General features: G+C 39.8%; 1 protein-coding gene across 9 annotated transcripts in view; it reads left to right on the forward strand.

Moving 5' to 3' along the window:
• Positions 1 to 20,000, forward strand: part of LOC143035849 (shootin-1-like) — an 841,540-nt gene that overhangs the window by 272,284 nt on the left and 549,256 nt on the right. For 8 of the 9 annotated variants that reach the window (XM_076202920.1, XM_076202921.1, XM_076202919.1 and 5 more), the window contains one exon: positions 2,413 to 2,526. The exons of the other annotated variant lie outside the window; for it this stretch is intronic. In XM_076202920.1, coding sequence (XP_076059035.1) covers positions 2,413 to 2,526 — 114 coding nt within the window. The remainder of the gene's footprint in view (positions 1 to 2,412; positions 2,527 to 20,000) is intronic. 9 annotated transcript variants of the gene reach the window in all.

Consider the following 20,000-nt stretch of genomic DNA (forward strand, 5'->3'; position numbering starts at 1 on the left):
GCCTTACCTGGTCTCATAATTTTGATAATTGCATTCACTTCATCTTTTCTTATTTCTCCCCCATTTTCCTCGTCTATCACTGTCATTTTCTTAGCGCCTCCTACTGCAGCCACCGTTCCCTCCCTATCCTCCACATTTAGCAACTCCCTAAAATACTCTGCCCATCCTCTTCTTACCGTCGCCTCTTACGTTATCATCTATCCTCTGCACCTTTTACCTTTACTTCTCTTAATTTCCTTTCAAAAAATCTTTTCACTATTAGTTTTTTTCTGTCATATTCTTCCCCCATTTTACATCTGGTCTCCTTTTTGCCTCATTTATCTTATATTTTACTTCTCTTTTTTCTTTGTACCTCTCATATATTTTTTCCTGTCCTATTTCACAACCATTCTGTGAATGGTTGTTTCTACAACCTTCGTTACTTCATCATCCCATCACTCGCTGACCTTCCTTCTATTCCTTCCTGTCCTCCCTGTTCCACACACCATCGTTACACACCTTGTTACTCCCTCCTTGAAACACCCCATCTCCTCCTCCACTCCTACTTCTACTCTATCCTTCACTTCCCTCCACTCTTCTCTCAACTCCTTGTACTCCTTCTTTTCCTTTGCATTTAAGCAGTTTACTCTAAGCACCTCCCTACCTTCTGTTCTTTTCCTCTTTCTCCATCTATCCTTCATTCTCAACTTATCTTTCACTAAGAAATGATCTAATATTTCCCCACTCTTTCTCCTAAGAACATATACATCCAAAACATTTCCTATTCTTCTCCTGGATACCACTATATTGTATGTCCATTAAGTTCTTACCAACCACCCTTCCATCTACCACTCTCTCCCATGTGTACTTATCCTTGGCTTTCTTCTAAACACTGTGTTATCTATCATCAGTTCTCTTTCTAAACAAATCTCCACTACGGTTTTTTCCTGGCACTTGACACTTCCGAACCACTCCGTCTGTTTCGTTCATCTCTCACTCTAATATTGAGAGCTTCCAATATAACAACATTGACATTTCTCCCTAAACCTTCTATGCACTTACTCTACCCAAAAATCCAAAATACGTACTCCCACCCATTCTACTTCATCCACCAATTTCCCCTCCTCTCATCTTAGCTCCTCGTGGGCGACGGGTCATTCCTGTATCCCGCCCATTGCCCTGGGTCAGGAGCATTGTAGCACAACACAGTGCATCCACAGTAAGGCCGCTTCTCTTAATCGGCGACCCCCGTCTCCCTTTCCTCATGCAGAGAAAGAGAAGACCAGGAGAAGTCTCTTCGGTAATGGGAGAGGAAAATGGAGGAGAAATATGAAAAGATTAAGTACAAGTAGCTCTGAAAATTATGAAAACAGATAAGGCGTCATGCGTAGTGTCTGAAGAAGGAAGGTACAGTAATATTAGACTGGCTGGTGAGGTTGCTTAATGTTTGTCTAAAAGAGGGTAGAGTGCCGGAGGACTGGAGGAATGCCTGTATAGTTCAGTTCTATAAAGGAAAAGGGGACAAATGTGAATTTAGTAGTTTCAGAGGGATCAGTTTGTTGAGTGTAGTTGGGAAGGGTTATGGGAGGGTTTTATTTGAGAGGATTAGTAGAAAAACAGAGGGAATAATTGATGAGGAACAGAATGGGTTTAGGAAAGGTAGGGGATCCGTGGATCAGATATTTGTGGTAAGGCAGATATGTGAGATAGATTTTGGAAAAGGTATGGATGTTTTTTGGGCCTTTATATATTTGGAAAATGCTTATAACAGATGAAAGGGTAGACAGAAAGGCACTGTGGAAGGTTTTGCAGAAGTATGGGATTGGGGGAAAGCTGTTAAGGTCAGTCAAGAGTTTTTTTTTACGAGAGTATTAAAATCTGTGTTAGAATGGGAAACGGAGAGACCGAGTGGCTTGAGTAAAGGTCAGGGATGTGTCATGTCGCCATGGCTGTTCAATGTGTACATGGATGGTATCAATAATAGTAGTAATAATAATAATGATAATAATAATAATAATAATAATAATACATACATACATACATATACCAAGGCTTTTTCCCCCTTCCAAGGGAGGTAGCCAAAAAGGGAAAGGCATAAAAACACTCCCACCCATTTCATCCCTAAATACACTCCACACCCCTCCCACCCTCCCTCTCATCTGAGCACCTCCTGGATGACGGGTCAATAATGAAATAATAATAATAATAATAATAATAATAATAATAATAATAATGACGGATGGATGACGGGTCAATAATAATAATAATAATAATAATAATAATTAAAAATAATAATAATAATAATAATAATAATAATAATAATAATAATAATAATAATAATAATAATAATAATAATAATAATAATAATAATAATAATAACAACAACAAAATAGCAATAGCAACCATCACCAGTGTTTCTTTTTCTCTCTGCAGCCACACGAGACTACGACGAACTGAAGCGCCGATACACCGAGACAGCCCAGGGTCGCGACTCCCTCCAGCAGCAGCTTGATGAGCGGGACTACCAGCTGCAGAACTTGCGTAACGGTCAGCATCAACTATTATTAGTAGTATGATTTTCATTAGTATCACTATTATTATTGCCATCATCATTATTATTATTATTATTACGGTATTATAATTGTTGTTGTTGTTATTATTATTATTATTATTATTATTATTATCATTATTATTATTATTATTATTATTATTATTATTATTATTATTATTATTAGTAGTAGTAGTAGTAGTAGTAGTAGTAGTAGTAGTAGTAGTAGTAGTAGTGGCGGGAAAGGGAGGAGTGGAGGTAGAATGTAGGCTGAGAGAAGCCAGAAAACGCCTTGGGGTATTAAAAAGTGTAATGAGAAATACACAACTGAGAATGTATTATAAGAGGAGATTGTATCAAGGGGTAATTGTGCCGACAACACTGCATGGGGCAGAAACATGGAACATAAGAGAGGAAGATTTTAAATGTGTGTGAGATGAATTGTCTGAGAAGTAAGGTAGGGGTTACTAGGCCAGATGTGAGAAACGAGGGGGTGCGGAGGAGAGCGTTATTGGAAAAGAAGTTGAAGGATAGGGTTGATGAAAGAGTATTGGGATGGTTTGGACACATAGAAAGAACGAGTGAAGAAAGATTAATAAAAATGTGGAAGGCAGAGATGAATGGAGTGCACAGGGGGCAGTTACCGAGGATGAGATGGGTGGATAGGGTAAAAGGGGCATTTAGCAAGAGGGCGATGTCTGTTGAAGAAGGAAGGGAAAAGACAGAGGATAGGGGTGAGTGGAGAATGATTGTATGTGAATTATGTTGTGATGCGTGAAAGGGAATGGGGTGGGGATGTAAGGGACTAGGGAGTGGTTATGTGTGAAGGATATTTTGGCATAGCTCAAAGGGATATCTCCCCGGCTTCTCTTTTTTCTACATGAGGGGACGGAGGGGGGGGTCACCGATTAGATGAAGCGGCCTTGCAGTGGATGTACTGTATCTTGCTGCATTGCTTCTGACTCAGGGCAGTGGGCGAGATGCAGGGATGACCCGTAATCCAGGAGGAACAAAGAAAATTGGCAGGGAGGGAGGGGTGAATGGGAGTGGTGTTGCAAGATAATTGAAGAAAAAATTAAATCTTATAGATATCCAGCGTGCATACGCACGCATTAGCTACTAGATAGGTCTGAGCTCTCCAGGACCCCGCGGGACCGCCTGTTGTGTCTGACCTCACCGCCGTCATTTGGGCCTAGCGCGAAAGGATACCTGCGTACAAATTACCATTTGTAAATCGTCATATGGCCAATATAATTTTAATATGTGTTTTCATTGCTTGTATATAAATAACCCATGCATGTATACTAACTGTCCACACTCAGTTCATGTACACTGTAGTAGAGTAGGCAGTAGATAGTAGAGAATAAATTGTATATAGCTCTTTGATATGGCAACAGCCACTATGTGTATGTAAATATCACTATTGGCAACCGCCAATGTTTTCCTCGTGGAATGTTCCGAAATGATCAGTCTAGACGGAGAGATTTAAGACCAGAAACCACCGCTTCCTTTGTCTCAACGGCTCCAAACTCAGTGGAGACCACAAAGGAAATCAAGGATTACAAAAGATCATAAAAAATGATAAATTAATAAGTGAATAGATAAAAACTATACCAATGTAAATAATAAATAAAACACATAAATAAATGCAGAGGTATAGTTAAATAATAAACAAACAGGTAAATAGTAAATAATAATAAATTGACATATAACTAGTAATAAATGAGAATTAAGCAAATAATAATAAACAAACGGACAAATGATAACAAAACAAATATACAAATAGTATGAAATAAATGATAGTCATTACAGCATCTTGCTTAGGTGTTTATCTAAATGATTCTTAAAGCTTCGAACTAAACTACATTGCGCTGCCTCTGCAGGAAGTTTATTTCATTCATTAACTACAGTGGAGTGGGTGGGAATAAATGGTGTGGGAGTGGATTTGTTCCCTTTGACTTTCGCTACTTCCCTTGTAAAGGTGAAAAAATCTTTGGTATGTATGTATTATTAATATAATTATTATTATTATTATTATTATTACTATTATTATCATTATTATCATTATTATTATTATTATCATTATTATTATTATCATCATTATTATTATTATTATTATTATTATTATTATTATTATTATCATTATTATTATCATTATAGTTATCATTGTTATTATTATCATTATTATTATTATTATCATTATTATTATTATTATTATTAATTATTATTATTATTATTATTATTAGTAATAATAATGATAATAATGATTAGTGGTAACAATAATGTTAATAATACTACTAATAATAACACTACTACTACTACTACTAATAGCAATTATAACACATACATATACATACATATACCAAAAGCCTTGGTATATGTATGTATGTATTATTATTATTATTAGTAGTAGTAGTAGTAGTAATAGTAGTAGTAGTGTTATTATTAGTAGTATTATTAACATTATTGTTACCATTAATCATTATTATCATTATTATTGATTTATTATTATTATTATTATTATTATTATCATCATATCATTATTATTGTTGTCATTATTATATTATCATTATCATCATCATCATCATAACTCATCATTCCACTTCCATGCAGTGAGAAATGAGAAAAGTCCTGTCAGTTGCTGGTATTGGCTGCATGTTATTGTGGCAAAGTAGCATGCATTTGATACTTTAGGGTATATATATATATATATATATATATATATATATATATATATATATATATATATATATATATATATATATATATATATATATAGTGCGCCCCTACGGACCAGATCCACACATCATTTTGTCTCTGATAGAGGAAGACTATGTTCATAGAGAAATGACACTTTTATTATTCTGAGACTGTCACTCCGTTATGCTGTCCCCCAACCCCTTGTTACTGTCCTATACAATTTCTCTGAATATTAATTTCTACTTTTCGCCTACCTTGTGGTGGGGGAAAAGAATGCTTCCACCAAATTTTCCCACTTGAGTCGTACGAGGCAACAAAAATGGGACGAGGGTTAGGACTATGAATTCTGCTACCTGTAGCCCCACAGGGGACATTCCTTAAAAAATAATAGTAATAAAAAAAATAATGATAAAGACATAAGAGGGTGTAGGAGTTTTCCGATCAGTACCCTAAGGTTTGGGTCTTTTGATGTGCGTGGATGTGGTACAGATGAGAGTAAAAGAAATGAGATAGGCAGTATGTTTGTGAGAAGAAAGATGGATGTGTTGGCATTGAGTGAAACAAAGTTGAAAGGGAGGGGCGAGTGTGAGTTTGGGAGTGTAATTGGGAGGTTCTCAGGAGTGAGGAGGGGACGAGGGAGAGAAGGAGTGGCTATACTAGTAAGTGAAAAGATAGGTAAGCGTGTAGCGGAGTGGAAGGAATTTTCTTCAAGGTTAATGTGGATGAAGGTGAAGCTGGGAAGGGAAATGTGGGTTTTTGTAAATACGTATGTGCCTGGTAATGAAAAGAGAGTAGAGGAAAGGGAGGCTTTTTGGATGGATTTAAATGAGTGCATAGAGGGATTAGGGAGAAATGTCAATGTAATTGTATTGGGAGACCTTAATGCTAGGGTAAGAAATGAATAAATAGACGGAGTGTTTGGGAAGTGTGGAGTTCTAGGAAAAATCGTAGTGGAGAGTTGATGGTGGAGATATGTCTCGAAAGAGGGTTGAAGATAGCAAATACATTGTTTAGGAAGAAAGTCAAGCATAAGTACACATGGGAGAGGGTGGTGGATAGAAGGGTGGTAGATAGAGCGTTAATGGACTATATAGTGGTAACCAGGAGTATAGTAGGAAGAGTTAAGGATGTACATGTTCTAAGGGGAGAGAGTGGGGGAATATCAGATAATTTTTTGGTGGAAGGTAAGTTGAAAGTGGAGAATAGATGGAGAAAGAGGAAAAGGGCAGAAGGTTGGGAGGCACTTAGAGTGAACTGCTTAAATGAGAAAAAAGGAGAAGGAATATAAGAAGCTGAGAGAGGAGTGGGAGGGAGTGAAGGATAGAGTAGAACTAGGAGTGGAGGAAGAATGGGGATGGTTCAAGGAGGGAGTCGTAAGATGTGCAAAGATGGTGTGTGGAACAAGGAGGACGGGAGGAAATAGAAGGAAGCGTAGTGAGTGGTGGGATGAGGAAGCGAAAAAAGGCGTAGAAGAGAAGAAGCAGGCTTTCATAGATTGGTTACAAATAAGGAGAAGGGAATCGTATGAGAGGTACAAAGTAAAGAGAGAAGTAAAACATAAGATAAAGGAGGCAAAGAGGAGAGCATATGTGAAATAGGGTAAGAGTATGACAGAATTCTTTTAAAGTAATAAAAATATTTTGGAAAGAAATTAAAAGAGGAAGAGGAGGCGAATCAAGTAGAGAAGAAAAGGTAAAAGGTGCAGATGGAGAGATGATAATGGAAGAGAAGGCAGTGAGAGGACGATGGGCAGAGTATTTTACGGAGTTGCTAAATGTGAAGGAGGATAGGGAGGGAAATGTAGTTGCAGTGAGAAGCGCTAAGAAAATGACTGTGATGAGTGAGGAAAATGGAGGAGAAATAGGGAAAGATAAAGTGAAAGCAACTGTTAACCCACTTGGGCCGAAGGCCTCAAAATTCACAACCCCCGAGTACCGCATTTATCATCAAAAAATCAACTCTTACAAATTACTCTGGAAAAATTTTACTGTTAGTAGACATGGCAATGCATCATCCTACAAGTTTTTATTGCTCTACTCACCATGGTTGTCTGAGATAAATAACCGATAGTTTGGAGAAAATTGTGGTAGCGGCAACTCTCCGCCTCTCTGGCACGGGTGCAGCGTATAAAAAGAACGAGGCGTAGGAACTCCCGTCAAGTCAGTCATATTTGCCAGGGCTACTCTATGGAGATGAATTGTTCTTGTAGTCCAACGTAACGTTGGATGTAATTCCTTTAGGCAGTATAACTCTGCTACCCAAATCTGGGCGTTTCCCAGCTCTTTCTCTTCTACACCTTTCCGTCTCTTCGTAGCTCTCCGGGATCCGCACGAGTCCTTGCTGGCTCGTGAGACTCCTCCGTCGTCCGGCCCGGCGAAACTTAGTCTTAACCTGTCGTAGATTAGAGTAATATAGACCCCGTCCCCATTGGGCACACAGCGTGTCTTTCCTCGCGGCTGTCACCAGTCGCCAAGGAACTGTGTGACGCTTGTAATATTGTCCCATTGAGTCTACTGTTCACACTTCTTGTGTAGCAGGGGGCTTGTCCCCCACCCCGACGTGCAGAATGGAGTCTTCACCTCCACCTCTGCAAACGAAAAACACTTCCCCTGACGACCCTCATATCGACCCGGATAAGGCTAGGCATGTTTTTCTCCACTCAGACCAAACCCGATTAGCTAATCTCAATCCCTTTATTCTGAAGAAATGTTTGTGCTTTTATACTTATGATATCAACCAGGTTAGGAAACTAAGAAGTGGAGATCTCCAAGTTACCACCAACTCTGGGAAAGCCACACGCGACGACGGCCAAGAAGTTTCATACCTTCGATGTTGTTGCCTCCCTCCCTAAGTCACTCAACTCCTGCAGAGGAGTAATCCACTGCAGAGATTTGATGACCATGGACGAGTCTGACATCATTGAAGAAATGAAAGACGAAGGTATTCTAGATGTCAAATTCATAACGCGAATGGACCGGGAAAAGAACATGCGAGTCAATACGCCCCTTATTATCCTCACTTTGAACTCCACAACCCTCCCTGACCAAGTCAAAGTTGGATACATCAATGTTTCAGTACGACCATATGTCCCCAACCCTCGGCGTTGTAATAAGTGTTTTAAATATGGTCACCTTGCTAAATTTTGTCGTAGCCAAACGATCGTGTGCGGTAAGTGTGCAGGAGAACATCTTACAGATGCCTGCTCTACAAATGTATTTCAATGTGTCAACTGCCCCTCTAACAACAGTCATGCATCCACCTCCCGAGATTGTCCCAACTTCAAAATAGAAAAAGAAATTTGTACCGAGAAAGCAACTTCTGGTATCTCCTACGAAGCACGGGAGCGTGTGATGGAAAGACAAGTTACCCCAACTAGTCCCTCCGGAGCAACTTCCTATGCTTCTGCAGTTAAGAAAACATACAGAACCGTTGAAACACAAACTGAGAGCAAGCACTCTAATAAGGACAAAGATCTCTGCCCACCTACCAAACAAACCACGCACTCGCACCTTCCTTCCCCGACTATCCCAGAGCTTCCACTACGTGTGCCTACACAAGTGGAAGAGGATGTCCCCATGGAGATCGCCGGTTCCTGGAAACGACTATTAAGTCCAATATCCAGCCCAGACCGAGCATCGGGGGCAAAACACACCCCTCCCACTAAGGCCAAGAAAGGAAGAAATCGAAAAAAATATATATATATATATATATCCAGTGGAAATGCCGAGGTATTAGAAATAAAGTAAATGACCTATCTATTTTCAACACCTATAAAGAACCCCTCAGTATGTCTACAGGAAACATTCCTAAATCCCAGTGTTCAATTACACCTGAAAGACTTTACCATATATAGGAAGGACAGGTTCGCGCCTGGAGGGGAGGGGGGGGGGTCGCAGTTGCTGTCAGTGACAGCCTTCCCCAAGCGGAGCTGCCATTATCCACAACTTTAGAGGCAGTTGCCGTAAAAATGAAAGTACAGAACAAACTTGCGTCCATCTGTTCCATGTATTTACCTCCAGACCAACCATTTCCGCTACAGGAGGTAAATAACCTTATACGACAGCTGCCCCACCATAAACTTATAGTCGGAGACTTTAACTCCCACTATCACATGTGGGGGAGTGATAGAACATGTGCTCGAGGGGAGCAAATGGAGGCAGTTCTGAATATCAACAACCTGGTCCTCCTAAACACTGGCGATCCCACTCGTGTAGACAATGCTAGGGGCACCTTTTCATGCATCGATTTATCCATATCGTCTCCTGCGCTGTCTGACGACATAGAATGGACTACGCATGACGACACCATGCTCAGCGATCATTTCCCAGTCATCCTAAAAATAGGGGGTGACCACGTTACGGCTGCTCCAGCCTATGGAGACAACCCACCCCCTCCCTGTCCCAAATTCATCATGAGGAAAGCCAACTGGGAAATGTATCGACGTACTACCAACGTCAACACCACAGGGGACAATATGGATGACAAAGTAGTCAATTTAACCTTATCCATTTTGAATTCAGCGCATAAGCACATACCAAAGACCTCGGCATTTCACAAGCATAGAGTTCCTTGGTGGACATCAGACTGCAGAAAAGCACTTTGCAAGCGGAATAGGGCTTATCGAACTTTTAAAAAGAACCAAATTTTATCCAACTTGCTTACTTTTAAAAAGGCGCAAGTGGAGGCCCGTAAAACCATTGAACACTCCAAGCGAAAGTCTTGGCGTGATTTTATTTCGACAATAAACATACACACCCCTCTAACGCAGATTTGGTCAGCTGTCCAAAGAATTGACGGCAAACATGCACCTACCATAAAGACTTTGACAATAGGAACCACATTTGTAGATACCCCCACCGACATCACAAACATTATAGCAGATACATTTACACAAACAAGCAATACAGATTACTATTCGCCAACATTCCTACAGCATAAACAAAGACTGGAAGCAGAGCCACTGGTCTTTCGTACACATACACACCACAAATACAATACTCCCTTCCAACTACACGAGCTTAAACAGGCTTTAAGCTCGTGTGGTGCTGCAACATCTAAATTCAATCTCACTCAACAAATTACTGGAACTATACAACGAAATTTGGATTAATCATGACTTCCCAGAAACATGGAGACATGCCCACGTCATACCTATTCTCAAAAAGGGGAAGGACCCAAAGAGTCCTTCCTCTTATCGCCCTATAGCGCTTACCAACTGCTTATGCAAAGTATTAGAACGTATGGTCAGTAACAGATTAAAATTTATTCTCGAATCTCAAGATTTAATAGTTCCTGCCCAATGTGGTTTCAGGAAAAATCGAAGTAGTCTCGACCATTTGGTCAACTTAGAACATGTTATCCTTTCAAGTTTCGAGAGGAAAAATTTCATTGTAGCTTGCTTCTTATATTTAGAAAGAGCCTACGACATGACATGGCGACGTGGTATCCTCGAAAAACTCTATGCACTTGGCCTTAGAGGGAATCTCCCTATTTTTATTCAAAACTTTTTACTAGAACGAACATTCTCTGTCAAAATTCAAGGTTGCTTTTCATCAGTACGCATACAAGAAAATGGCGTACCACAGGGAAGTGTGTTGAGCCCCACATTATTTATGTTACTTATTAACGATATTCTACCTGCTCCACCTCGGAACCTTATGCTCATTATACGCTGACGACGTTGGAGTCTGGCATTCCTCATCGAACGCTAGTTTTTCCGGCTCTCGCGTACAACTTGCCCTGGACTCGCTCCAGGAATGGTCTGACGAATGGGGATTTAAGTTTTCGGAAGTAAAGTCAACAGTGGTTGTATTTTCACGCAGAGCCCAGGCAGAAATCGATCTGCAATTACATGGAAATCCCATTCCAGTACAAAAATTAAACCTTTTTCCTTGGCCTGAAACTGGACTCCAGGCTAAACTGGAAGGCCCATGTAAAGTATCTTGTTGATACGTGCAACAAGAGACTTAATTTGCTACGGAAAATAACGGGCACAAATTGGGGAGCAGATAGGAAATCTTTGCTAATGATTTATGAGTCCCTAATTAAATCTAAATTAGACTATGGGTGTCAGATTTATGGTTCGGCAAAAACAACCACGTTACAACCCCTGAACATCATCTAAAATAAAGGACTACGACTTGCACTTGGAGCATTACGCTGCACAAGGATCGAGAGGCTGGAAGTTGAAGCCAATGTTCCCCCCCTCCAATACAGGCGCGAACTCCTTACACTCCGCTACGCCGCCAAAGTGCTTCGTATCCCACGACATCCCTGCAAGCGGGCGGTGTCCCAATACGAGCACTTTACCAACTCCAGCCTTAATTCCTTTTCCGTCAGGATCCGATCCTTGTGCGAGCAGTATTCAGTGCCACTGTGGTCTATTGAAAAATTGAAGACGTTCCACATACCACAGTGGGAAAAGATCACCCTGAACGTCAACATCAATGAAGACCTCCAGAAGAAATCGTGCTCGGTAGAAGAACTCCGACAGAAGACCCTACAGGTCATCAACGGGTACACTGACCACAGGACACTGTATACGGATGGTTCCAAGTGTGGCCGTAAGACAGGGACAGGGTTATATAGCTCCACAACCCGGATGATGTTCAGATTGCCGGACCATACGAGCATTTATATTGCCAAACTCTTCGGAATATCCAAAGCGATAGAAAATGCTCAATCTGACACACATAGTAACTTTGTTATTTTCTCAGATTCTTTGAGTGCATTACAGTCAATTAAATCAGGTAACCAAATGAGGAATTCTCTCCTGGGCAAAATCATTAACGCACTCTCGACGACCAACAAGTCCATTACTCTCTCTTGGGTTCCCAGCCACATTGGGATCTCCGGGAACGAGAAAGCGGACACGCTGGCCAAATCTGCGTTAGAAAAGGACTGTATCACAGATATACCCATAGACATAGGCACTTTCAATTCTATCATAAAAAAAAACAATTACACGCCCACTGGCAACACCAGTGGGACAATCTCCACATCACACACAAACACAAGGAGCACATAACAGACTGGTCAACATCATACAGAAGAAATAGACGGGAGGAAATCGCCATAGCAAGGCTGAGGATGAATTCCACCTACATCACCCACCTAGATCCTTACATCACTGGCGTATTTCCTCCCCAGTGCAACACCTGCAACACTACACTATCTGTAAGACACATACTCATACACTGCAAGAAATATAACACACAGCGCCAGGCGCTTATACATCACTGTAGACTCAAGAACATTCAATTAAACGTGACAAATCTTTTGGCCAATGACTGTATCCTTATTGACAAAGTAGTGTTTTATTTGCGCACAACGGGACTGTTGTGGAAATTGTAATGGTAAATTAAACAGGATCGCAGGTTCACACCAGGCTTAATGACCCCCTTATGGGTCGATAGCCTTAAGATTAAAAAAAAAAAAAAAAAAAAAAAAAAAAAAAAAAAAAAAAAAAAAAAAAAATACCATAGTAACAATAGAAGGGTCAGAGGGCACAGAAGCAGCTGCAGATGTAGACCGGGTGGTGGTGGTGGTGGTGGTGGCGGAGGTGGTGGTGGTGGTGGTGGCGGAGGTGGTGGTGGTGGTGGTGGCGGAGGTGGTGGTGGTGGTGGTGGATGATGCTGTGATGCATGTGGGGAAGTGTGGGGATGGGTGTGAGGGAGTATATATGAGAAATAATTTGACGCAGCCAGAAGGGATTTCTCCTAGTCTTCTCCTTTTCTGACCCAGGGCATTTGACAAGATGCAGGGATGACCCGTCATCCAGGAGGAGCCAAGAGAGAGGGAAGAGGGTAAAGGGGAGTGGTGTATGTGGGGATGGAATGGGTGAGAGTGGTTTCTATGCCTTGTCTTTTGGCTACCTCCCCTGTAAGGGGGGAAAAGCCTTTGGTATATGTATGTATGTATGTATATACTGTATATATACAGGGTGTCCATAATGTCTCTTTCCAATTTTAGAATTTTATTACAAAAGCAGTTGACAAGATATCTTAACCAGGTTTATTTTATACTAAATTTTGTTAGAAACGGGCTTCGCCCCTGAGATCTCAGCATGTTGATGAATTCGATAAACTCTTAATTTAAAATTTAAAAATATATATATACTTTTTCTCAATGAAAATTATCCAATTTTTTAAAGGAAGATTATTGTTAATGCACCCGCCAGATATTTCACATAAAATTATGATGAAATTTACAAAGAAATTTACTCAATAATTAGCGGGGATTTTATTTTTGTATATTCACTCTTAGAGGAGATATACATTTAGAAATTTTAAAAATTATTATTACTGCATTGTATGGACGGAAAGTTGGGCAGGGACGTTACTATCGCCACTGTTGGTAAATTTTATTTTTTTTATTTTTACTTTTTTATGATTTTTTCATTGGCAATCATATCTCTAGATAATTTCTTTGTAGACTATATTTTTTGTCTTCTCCTCTTCTTGATAATAATATAAATTTCTTGGATCTCCTATTCTTGATACAGCAACATATAATTGTCCATGCGTAAATACTTCGTTTGTTAAATTTAAGCCAATTTTTTTTAAATGTTTGTCCTTGAGATTTATTAATTGTCATTGCATATTGCGTCTAACTGGAAATTGCAATCTTGAAAATTTAATTGGCTCTTCATTTATAAGTTTTATCCTTGGTAAAAGCACTTGTTCACCTTTATATTTACCATTGAGTATTTTAGCTTGTATAACATTATTTGACAAACTTATAACAACCATTCTTGTTCCATTGCATAACTTAGGTGAATTAAGATTTCTTAACAGTATAATAGGTGCTCCGATTTTAAGCTTTAGACAATGTGGTGGCATTCCAGATATTTCTAATGAGTTTAAGAATTCAACTGGAAAATTAACTTCTTCATTTGTATCTATTGCCTTATCAATTGAATTGTAGGTATAAATTGGTTCACTGATCGTTTCAAGCATTTCATTATTTATTGAGTCAACATCATCATTTATTGTAGCAAGTAAAGCCCTTTCAGATAGATAGTCCATATCTGTGTAATTAGATTCAAAGTTGTCAAAAACTGATTCCATTAATGCTACTATTGTTGATACTCGGTTTCCAAATTGTAATGCAATTCTATTATCACAGCTATTGATTTTATCTTCACCAATTTCAAACAAAAGATTTGTGAAATACTGTAAATCAGTTGAGTTCAATGAATTAACTCGCATATTGATCCTTAGAGATAATTTTTCAAATAGATTCCATAATTGTGAAGATTTGATTGAGGCATCAATTTCATCAGCTTTTGTTCCTCTTAGTACTACTGGTAATATTTGTCTGAAATCTCCTACAAGTAGTACTGTAACATTTCCAAATGGATCATTGCTATTTTTAATCTCTATAAAAGTTTTATTAACTGCTTCCAACATATTTTTGTGTGACATTGCAGCTTCATCCCAAATAATGAGATCACAATTCTTAATGTAGTTCCATAATTTACTATTTTTCCTTATTGATGTTGTAAATTCATCAGATATTGATGATGAAAATGGTAACTTGAACATTGAATGTACAGTTTTGCCTTCATCTAATAATGTTGAATTCCTGATGATGCAGCAGAAATACTTTTTCCATTAATAACTTTATTTTTTAGCAAATATTAGATTAAGTAAAAATGTTTTACCAGTTCCACCTGGAGCATCTAAGAATTTAAGCTTATTATTATTTAGTCCATTCAAAGAATCAGTAATCTTATCATAAACTTCTCTTTGATCTACATTTAGCATAATTTCATTTCAATAAAATTAGTTGTTTCATCTACAGTATTAGGATCAGAATTGATTTGACCATTAAATTGATCAAACATTGGTTCTGGTAATCCTACATCTGTAAGTGATTTATCTCCTATCTCATTTATAATTGATTCTAAGCTGTGTAATAATTCTGAATATACAATTTTAATGTTATCAATTTCTTCATTTTGATTTTCAGTCATCTGGTTCAGTATATCAAGGGACATTTGTGATTTGAATTCTTCATAAAGTCCTACTGGATTACTTGGATTACAATATACTAATATCAAACCAAATAATGATATAACTTGACATGGCAATTTAGATATTATTGATTCTTGAATACAAAATCTTAAATGATCATCATTTTCAAGTAATCCTCTTGCTAAACATGCTTCTTTGAATGTATTGTATTGTGTTCCATCAAAATATTTAACTTCTTTAAATTATTTAGGACCTCTAACATGATTAAGGAGTAGTCTTAAACAAAAGCATTCAGTTTGATTTGGAGATACTGTATACATTCGAGCACATGCTTTGACTATCCTACCATTTAATCTTCTTTTCCACTTTTTGTCTGGAGTAAGTGTATAATGATTAGGTATTTCTCGATAAAGTAAAGTATTTGCATGCTGATCTTCTGCATTTAATTTGAAAAATTATGTTAAATTTGTATTTTTTTGATTAACCCATTCAACTCCGATGACAAGATGTCTTGTCATTTGGTCAAATAAAACAAAAAATCATAAAACACCAAAATGTTTGATCAAACACCAGAAAAATATGACGTCAGTCCCCTGTGGTGGGGGAAAAGAATACTGCCACCAAGTATTCCCACTTGGATCGTAAGAGGTTAGAAAAAAAGGGACGGGGATTGGGACTAGGCATCCTTCTCCTTGTAGCCCTACAGGGCACATTCCTAGAAAAAAAGGCAGAGGCATAAGAGGGGCTGGAGGGCCTTGGTCCAGCACCCTATGGTTTGGGTCTTTTAATGTGCGTGGATGCGGTACAGATGAGAGTAAAAGGGAAGAGATAGGTAGTATGTTTGTGAGAAGAAAGATGGATGTGTTGGCTTTGAGTGAAACTAAGCTGAAAGGGAAGGGCAATTGTAAGTTTGGGAGTGTAAGTGGGAGGTTATCAGGAGTGAAGAGAGGACGAGGGAGGGAAGGGGTGGCTATACTAGTAAGTGAAGAGATAGGTAAATGTGTAGTGGAGTGGAAGGAGGTTTCCTCAAGGATAATGTGGATGAAGGTGAAACTGGGAAAGGAGATGTGGGTTTTTGTAAGTGCATATGGGCCTGGCAGTGAGAAGAATGTAGAAGAAAGGGAGGCCTTTTGGATAGATTTAAATGAGTGCATAGAGGGTTTAGGGAGAAGTGTAAATGTAATAGTACTGGGAGACCTTAATGCTAGGGTAGGAAAGGAGCCAATTGATGGAGTGGTTGGGAAATGTGGAGTTCCAGGAAAGAATTGTAGTGGAGAGTTGATGGTGGAAATGTGTCTAGAAAGAGAGTTGATGATAGCAAATACAGTGTTTCGGAAGAAAGTCAAGCATAAGTACACATGGGAGAGGGTGGTGGAGGGAAGGGTGGTAAATAGGACTATGATAGGAAGAGTTAAGGATGTACATGTGCTAAGGGGAGAGGGTGGGGGAATATCAGATCATTTTTTGGTGGAAGGTAAGTTGAGAGTGGAGGACAGATGGAGGAAGAGGAAAGGGACAAAAGGTAGGGAGGTGCTTAGAGTGAACTCTCTAAATGAAGAGGAAAAGGAGAAGGAGTACAAGAGGAAGCTGAAGGAGGAGTGGGAGGGAGTGAAGGATAGAATGGAGGTAGGTGTGGAGGAGGAATGGGGATGGTTCAAGGAGGGAGTCACAAAGTGTGCAAGGATGGTGTGTGGAACAAGAAGGTCAGGAGGAAATAGAAGGAAGGGTAGTGAATGGTGGGATGAGGAAATGAAGAAAGTTGTAGAAGAGAAGAAGCGAGCTTTCACAGACTGGTTACAAAGTAGGACGAGGGAGTCATATGAGACGTACAGGGAAAAGAAAAGAGAAGTAAAGAAAAATGTAAAGGAGGCAAAGAGGAGAGCAGATGTAAAATGGGGTAAGAGTATGACATAAAATTTTGAAAGTAATAAAAAGATGTTTTGGAAAGAAATTAAGAGAGGAAGAGGAGGCGAATCAAGTAGAGAAGAAAAGGTAAAAGGTGCAGATGGAGAGATGATAATGGAGGAGAAGGCAGTAAGGGGAAGATGGGCAGAATATTTTAGGGAGTTGCTTAATGTGAAGGAGGATAGGGAGGGAAAGATAGCTGCAGTGGGAAATGCTAAGAAAATGAGAGTGATGAGTGAGGAAAATGGAGGAGAAATAAGGAAGGATGAAGTGAAGGCAGCAGTTAAGATGATGAGAGCAGGTAAGGCACCTGGTCTGGATGGATGCCATGCAGAATGTCTTAAAAAAGGAGGTATAGTGATGGTGGACTGGTTGGTGAGGTTATTTAATGTTTGCTGGAGAGAAGGTAGAGTGCCAGAGGACTGGAGGAGTGCGTGTATAGTTCCACTTTACAAGGGAAATGGGGACAAGTGTGAATGTAGTAGTTTCAGAGGGATTAGCTTGTTAAGTGTAGTTGGGAAGGCTTATGGGAGGATCTTGATTGAGAGGATTAGGAGAGGAACAGAGGGAGTAATTGGTGAGGAACAGTGTGGGTTTAGGACAGGTAGAGGTTGTGTAGATCAGATTTTTGTGGTAAGACAGATATGTGAGAAAGCTATAGGTAAGGGGAAGGATGTTTTCTGGGCCTTTATGGATCTGGAAAAGGCTTACGACAGGGTAGACAGAAAGGCACTGTGGGAGGTTATGCGGATATACGGGATAGGAGGAAAGCTTCTAGGAGCTGTCAAGAGTTTTTTTGAGAGTAGTAGAGCTTGTGTCAGGATTAGAAATGGAGAGAGTGAGTGGTTTGAGGCAAAGGTGGGACTTCGTCAGGGATGCGTTATGTCACCCTTGCTGTTCAACTTATACATGGATGGGGTGGTGCGAGAGGTGAATGCAAGGGTAGTGGTTCAGGGATTGGAGATGGTTAAGGAAAATGGAGAAAAGTGGGAGGTAAGCCAGCTGTTGTTTGCGGACGACACTGCGCTTGTGGCAGAATCGGAGGAGGGATTGAGGAAGCTGGTGACAGAGTTTGGGAGAGTGTGTGATAGAAGAAAGCTGAAGATAAATGTGGGTAAAAGTAAGGTGATGAGATGTACAAGGGGTGAAAGTGGCAGTAATCTGGAAGTGAGCATTAAGGGAGAGCAACTGGAGGAAGTGGATAGTTTTAGATATTTGGGTGCAAATGTGGCAGGAAAGGGTGGAGTGAAGGTGGAGGTAGAATGTAGATTGAGAGAAGCGAGTAAATGCCTTGGTGGTTTAAAAAGTGTAATGAGGAATAGGAATCTGGGAATGGATGCTAAGAGGAGACTGTATGAAGGAGTGATTGTACCAACAGCACTGTATGGAGCAGAAACATGGAACATGAGAGAGGAAGAGAGAAGGAGTTTGAATGTGTTTGAGATGAAGTGTCTGAGAAGTATGATGGGGGTTACTAGGCTAGATAGAGTGAGAAATGAGGAGGTGAGGAGGAGAACAGGGGTGGAAAGGGAGCTGGGAGATAGGGTGGATGAAAGAGTATTAGGATGGTTTGGACACATGGAAAGAATGAGTGAAGAAAGACTAGTAAAGGAGATATGGATGGCAGATGTGAACATGAGGGGACGTCCTAGGATGAGATGGATGGATGGGGTGAAGGGGGCTTTGGGGAAGAGGGGAATGTCTGTTGAGGAAGGACGGGAGAGGACAGAAGACAGGGGTGAATGGAGAATGGTTGTATATGGAAAATGTTGTGATGCATGAGGTGGATTGGACGGGGGAATGGGGGTGAGGTAGTGTATGTGAGCAAAAATTTTTGACGCAGCCTGAAGGGATTTCTCCCCGTCCTCTCCTTTATATGGGGGGACGGAGAGGGGGGGTCGCCGATTTAATGAAGCGGCCTTGCTGTGGATGTGCTGTGTCCTGCAACACTGCTTCTGACCCAGGGCAGTGGACAGGGTGCAGGGATGACCCATCATCTAGGAGGTGCTAAGATGGGAGGGAGGGTGGAGGGGTGTGGAGTGTTTTCGGGGATGAAATGGGTGGGAATGTTTTTGTGCCTTGTCCTTTTTGGCTACCCCCCTGGTAAGGGGAAAAAAAGTCTTGGTATATGTATGTATGTATATGTATAACAATTTTCACTTATTTTTCTTTTTCTACTTCTACTGTTAACAGTGTTAATGATGATATTAGAATCCATACTAAAAGGATTCAAGTCTGAAACACTACCGCTATAATTACCAGTTTTATTGAGCGAATGAGGAGGTGAGGACCTCATTTATCACTAAACGCCGACCAAAGTCGACCAAAGCCGACCAAAACCACACAATGATGGTTTTTGATCAAATGCATAATTTATATATAAAAATAGCATATGGTTGCATTATTTGACCTATTTTCTTTAAAATGTGTGATTTCCATGTAAAATCATCAAAGAGAAGTTACGTTTCTATCCTCTGGTTTGGTCGGCGTTGGTTGCCGGTTGGTAATTTTGCAGAGGATAAAAATGTAACTTCTCTTTGATGATTTTACATCCGATTATGTCTCAATAAACCATGATACACATTGCGCCTTCTCTTGAGTAGTCATTTGTAGGGTTTGATTTAACAGTACAATTTTCACCAACAAAATACCTGAAACAATAAGCTTTACTAAATTTACACTTGTGATAACGTGTATTCGAAAAAAGTAAAAATGAGGAAAAAAAGAAGAAAAACAGTGGTCGCATCACAAACCAGTAGACGAGGAAAACGCTACACAATTCACTTGATCCACACTGACCTCTCCCCTACTCTACCGCTTCGACATAAACATGCATACATACCCACGCGCCAGCAGAGAATCACTGTACCTCACTGTTCACGTGACGACAC

The sequence above is a fragment of the Oratosquilla oratoria genome, chromosome 19 (genome assembly GCF_046742065.1).
Source record: "Oratosquilla oratoria isolate Oo_2021 chromosome 19, ASM4674206v1, whole genome shotgun sequence".
Classification (NCBI taxonomy): domain Eukaryota; kingdom Metazoa; phylum Arthropoda; class Malacostraca; order Stomatopoda; family Squillidae; genus Oratosquilla; species Oratosquilla oratoria.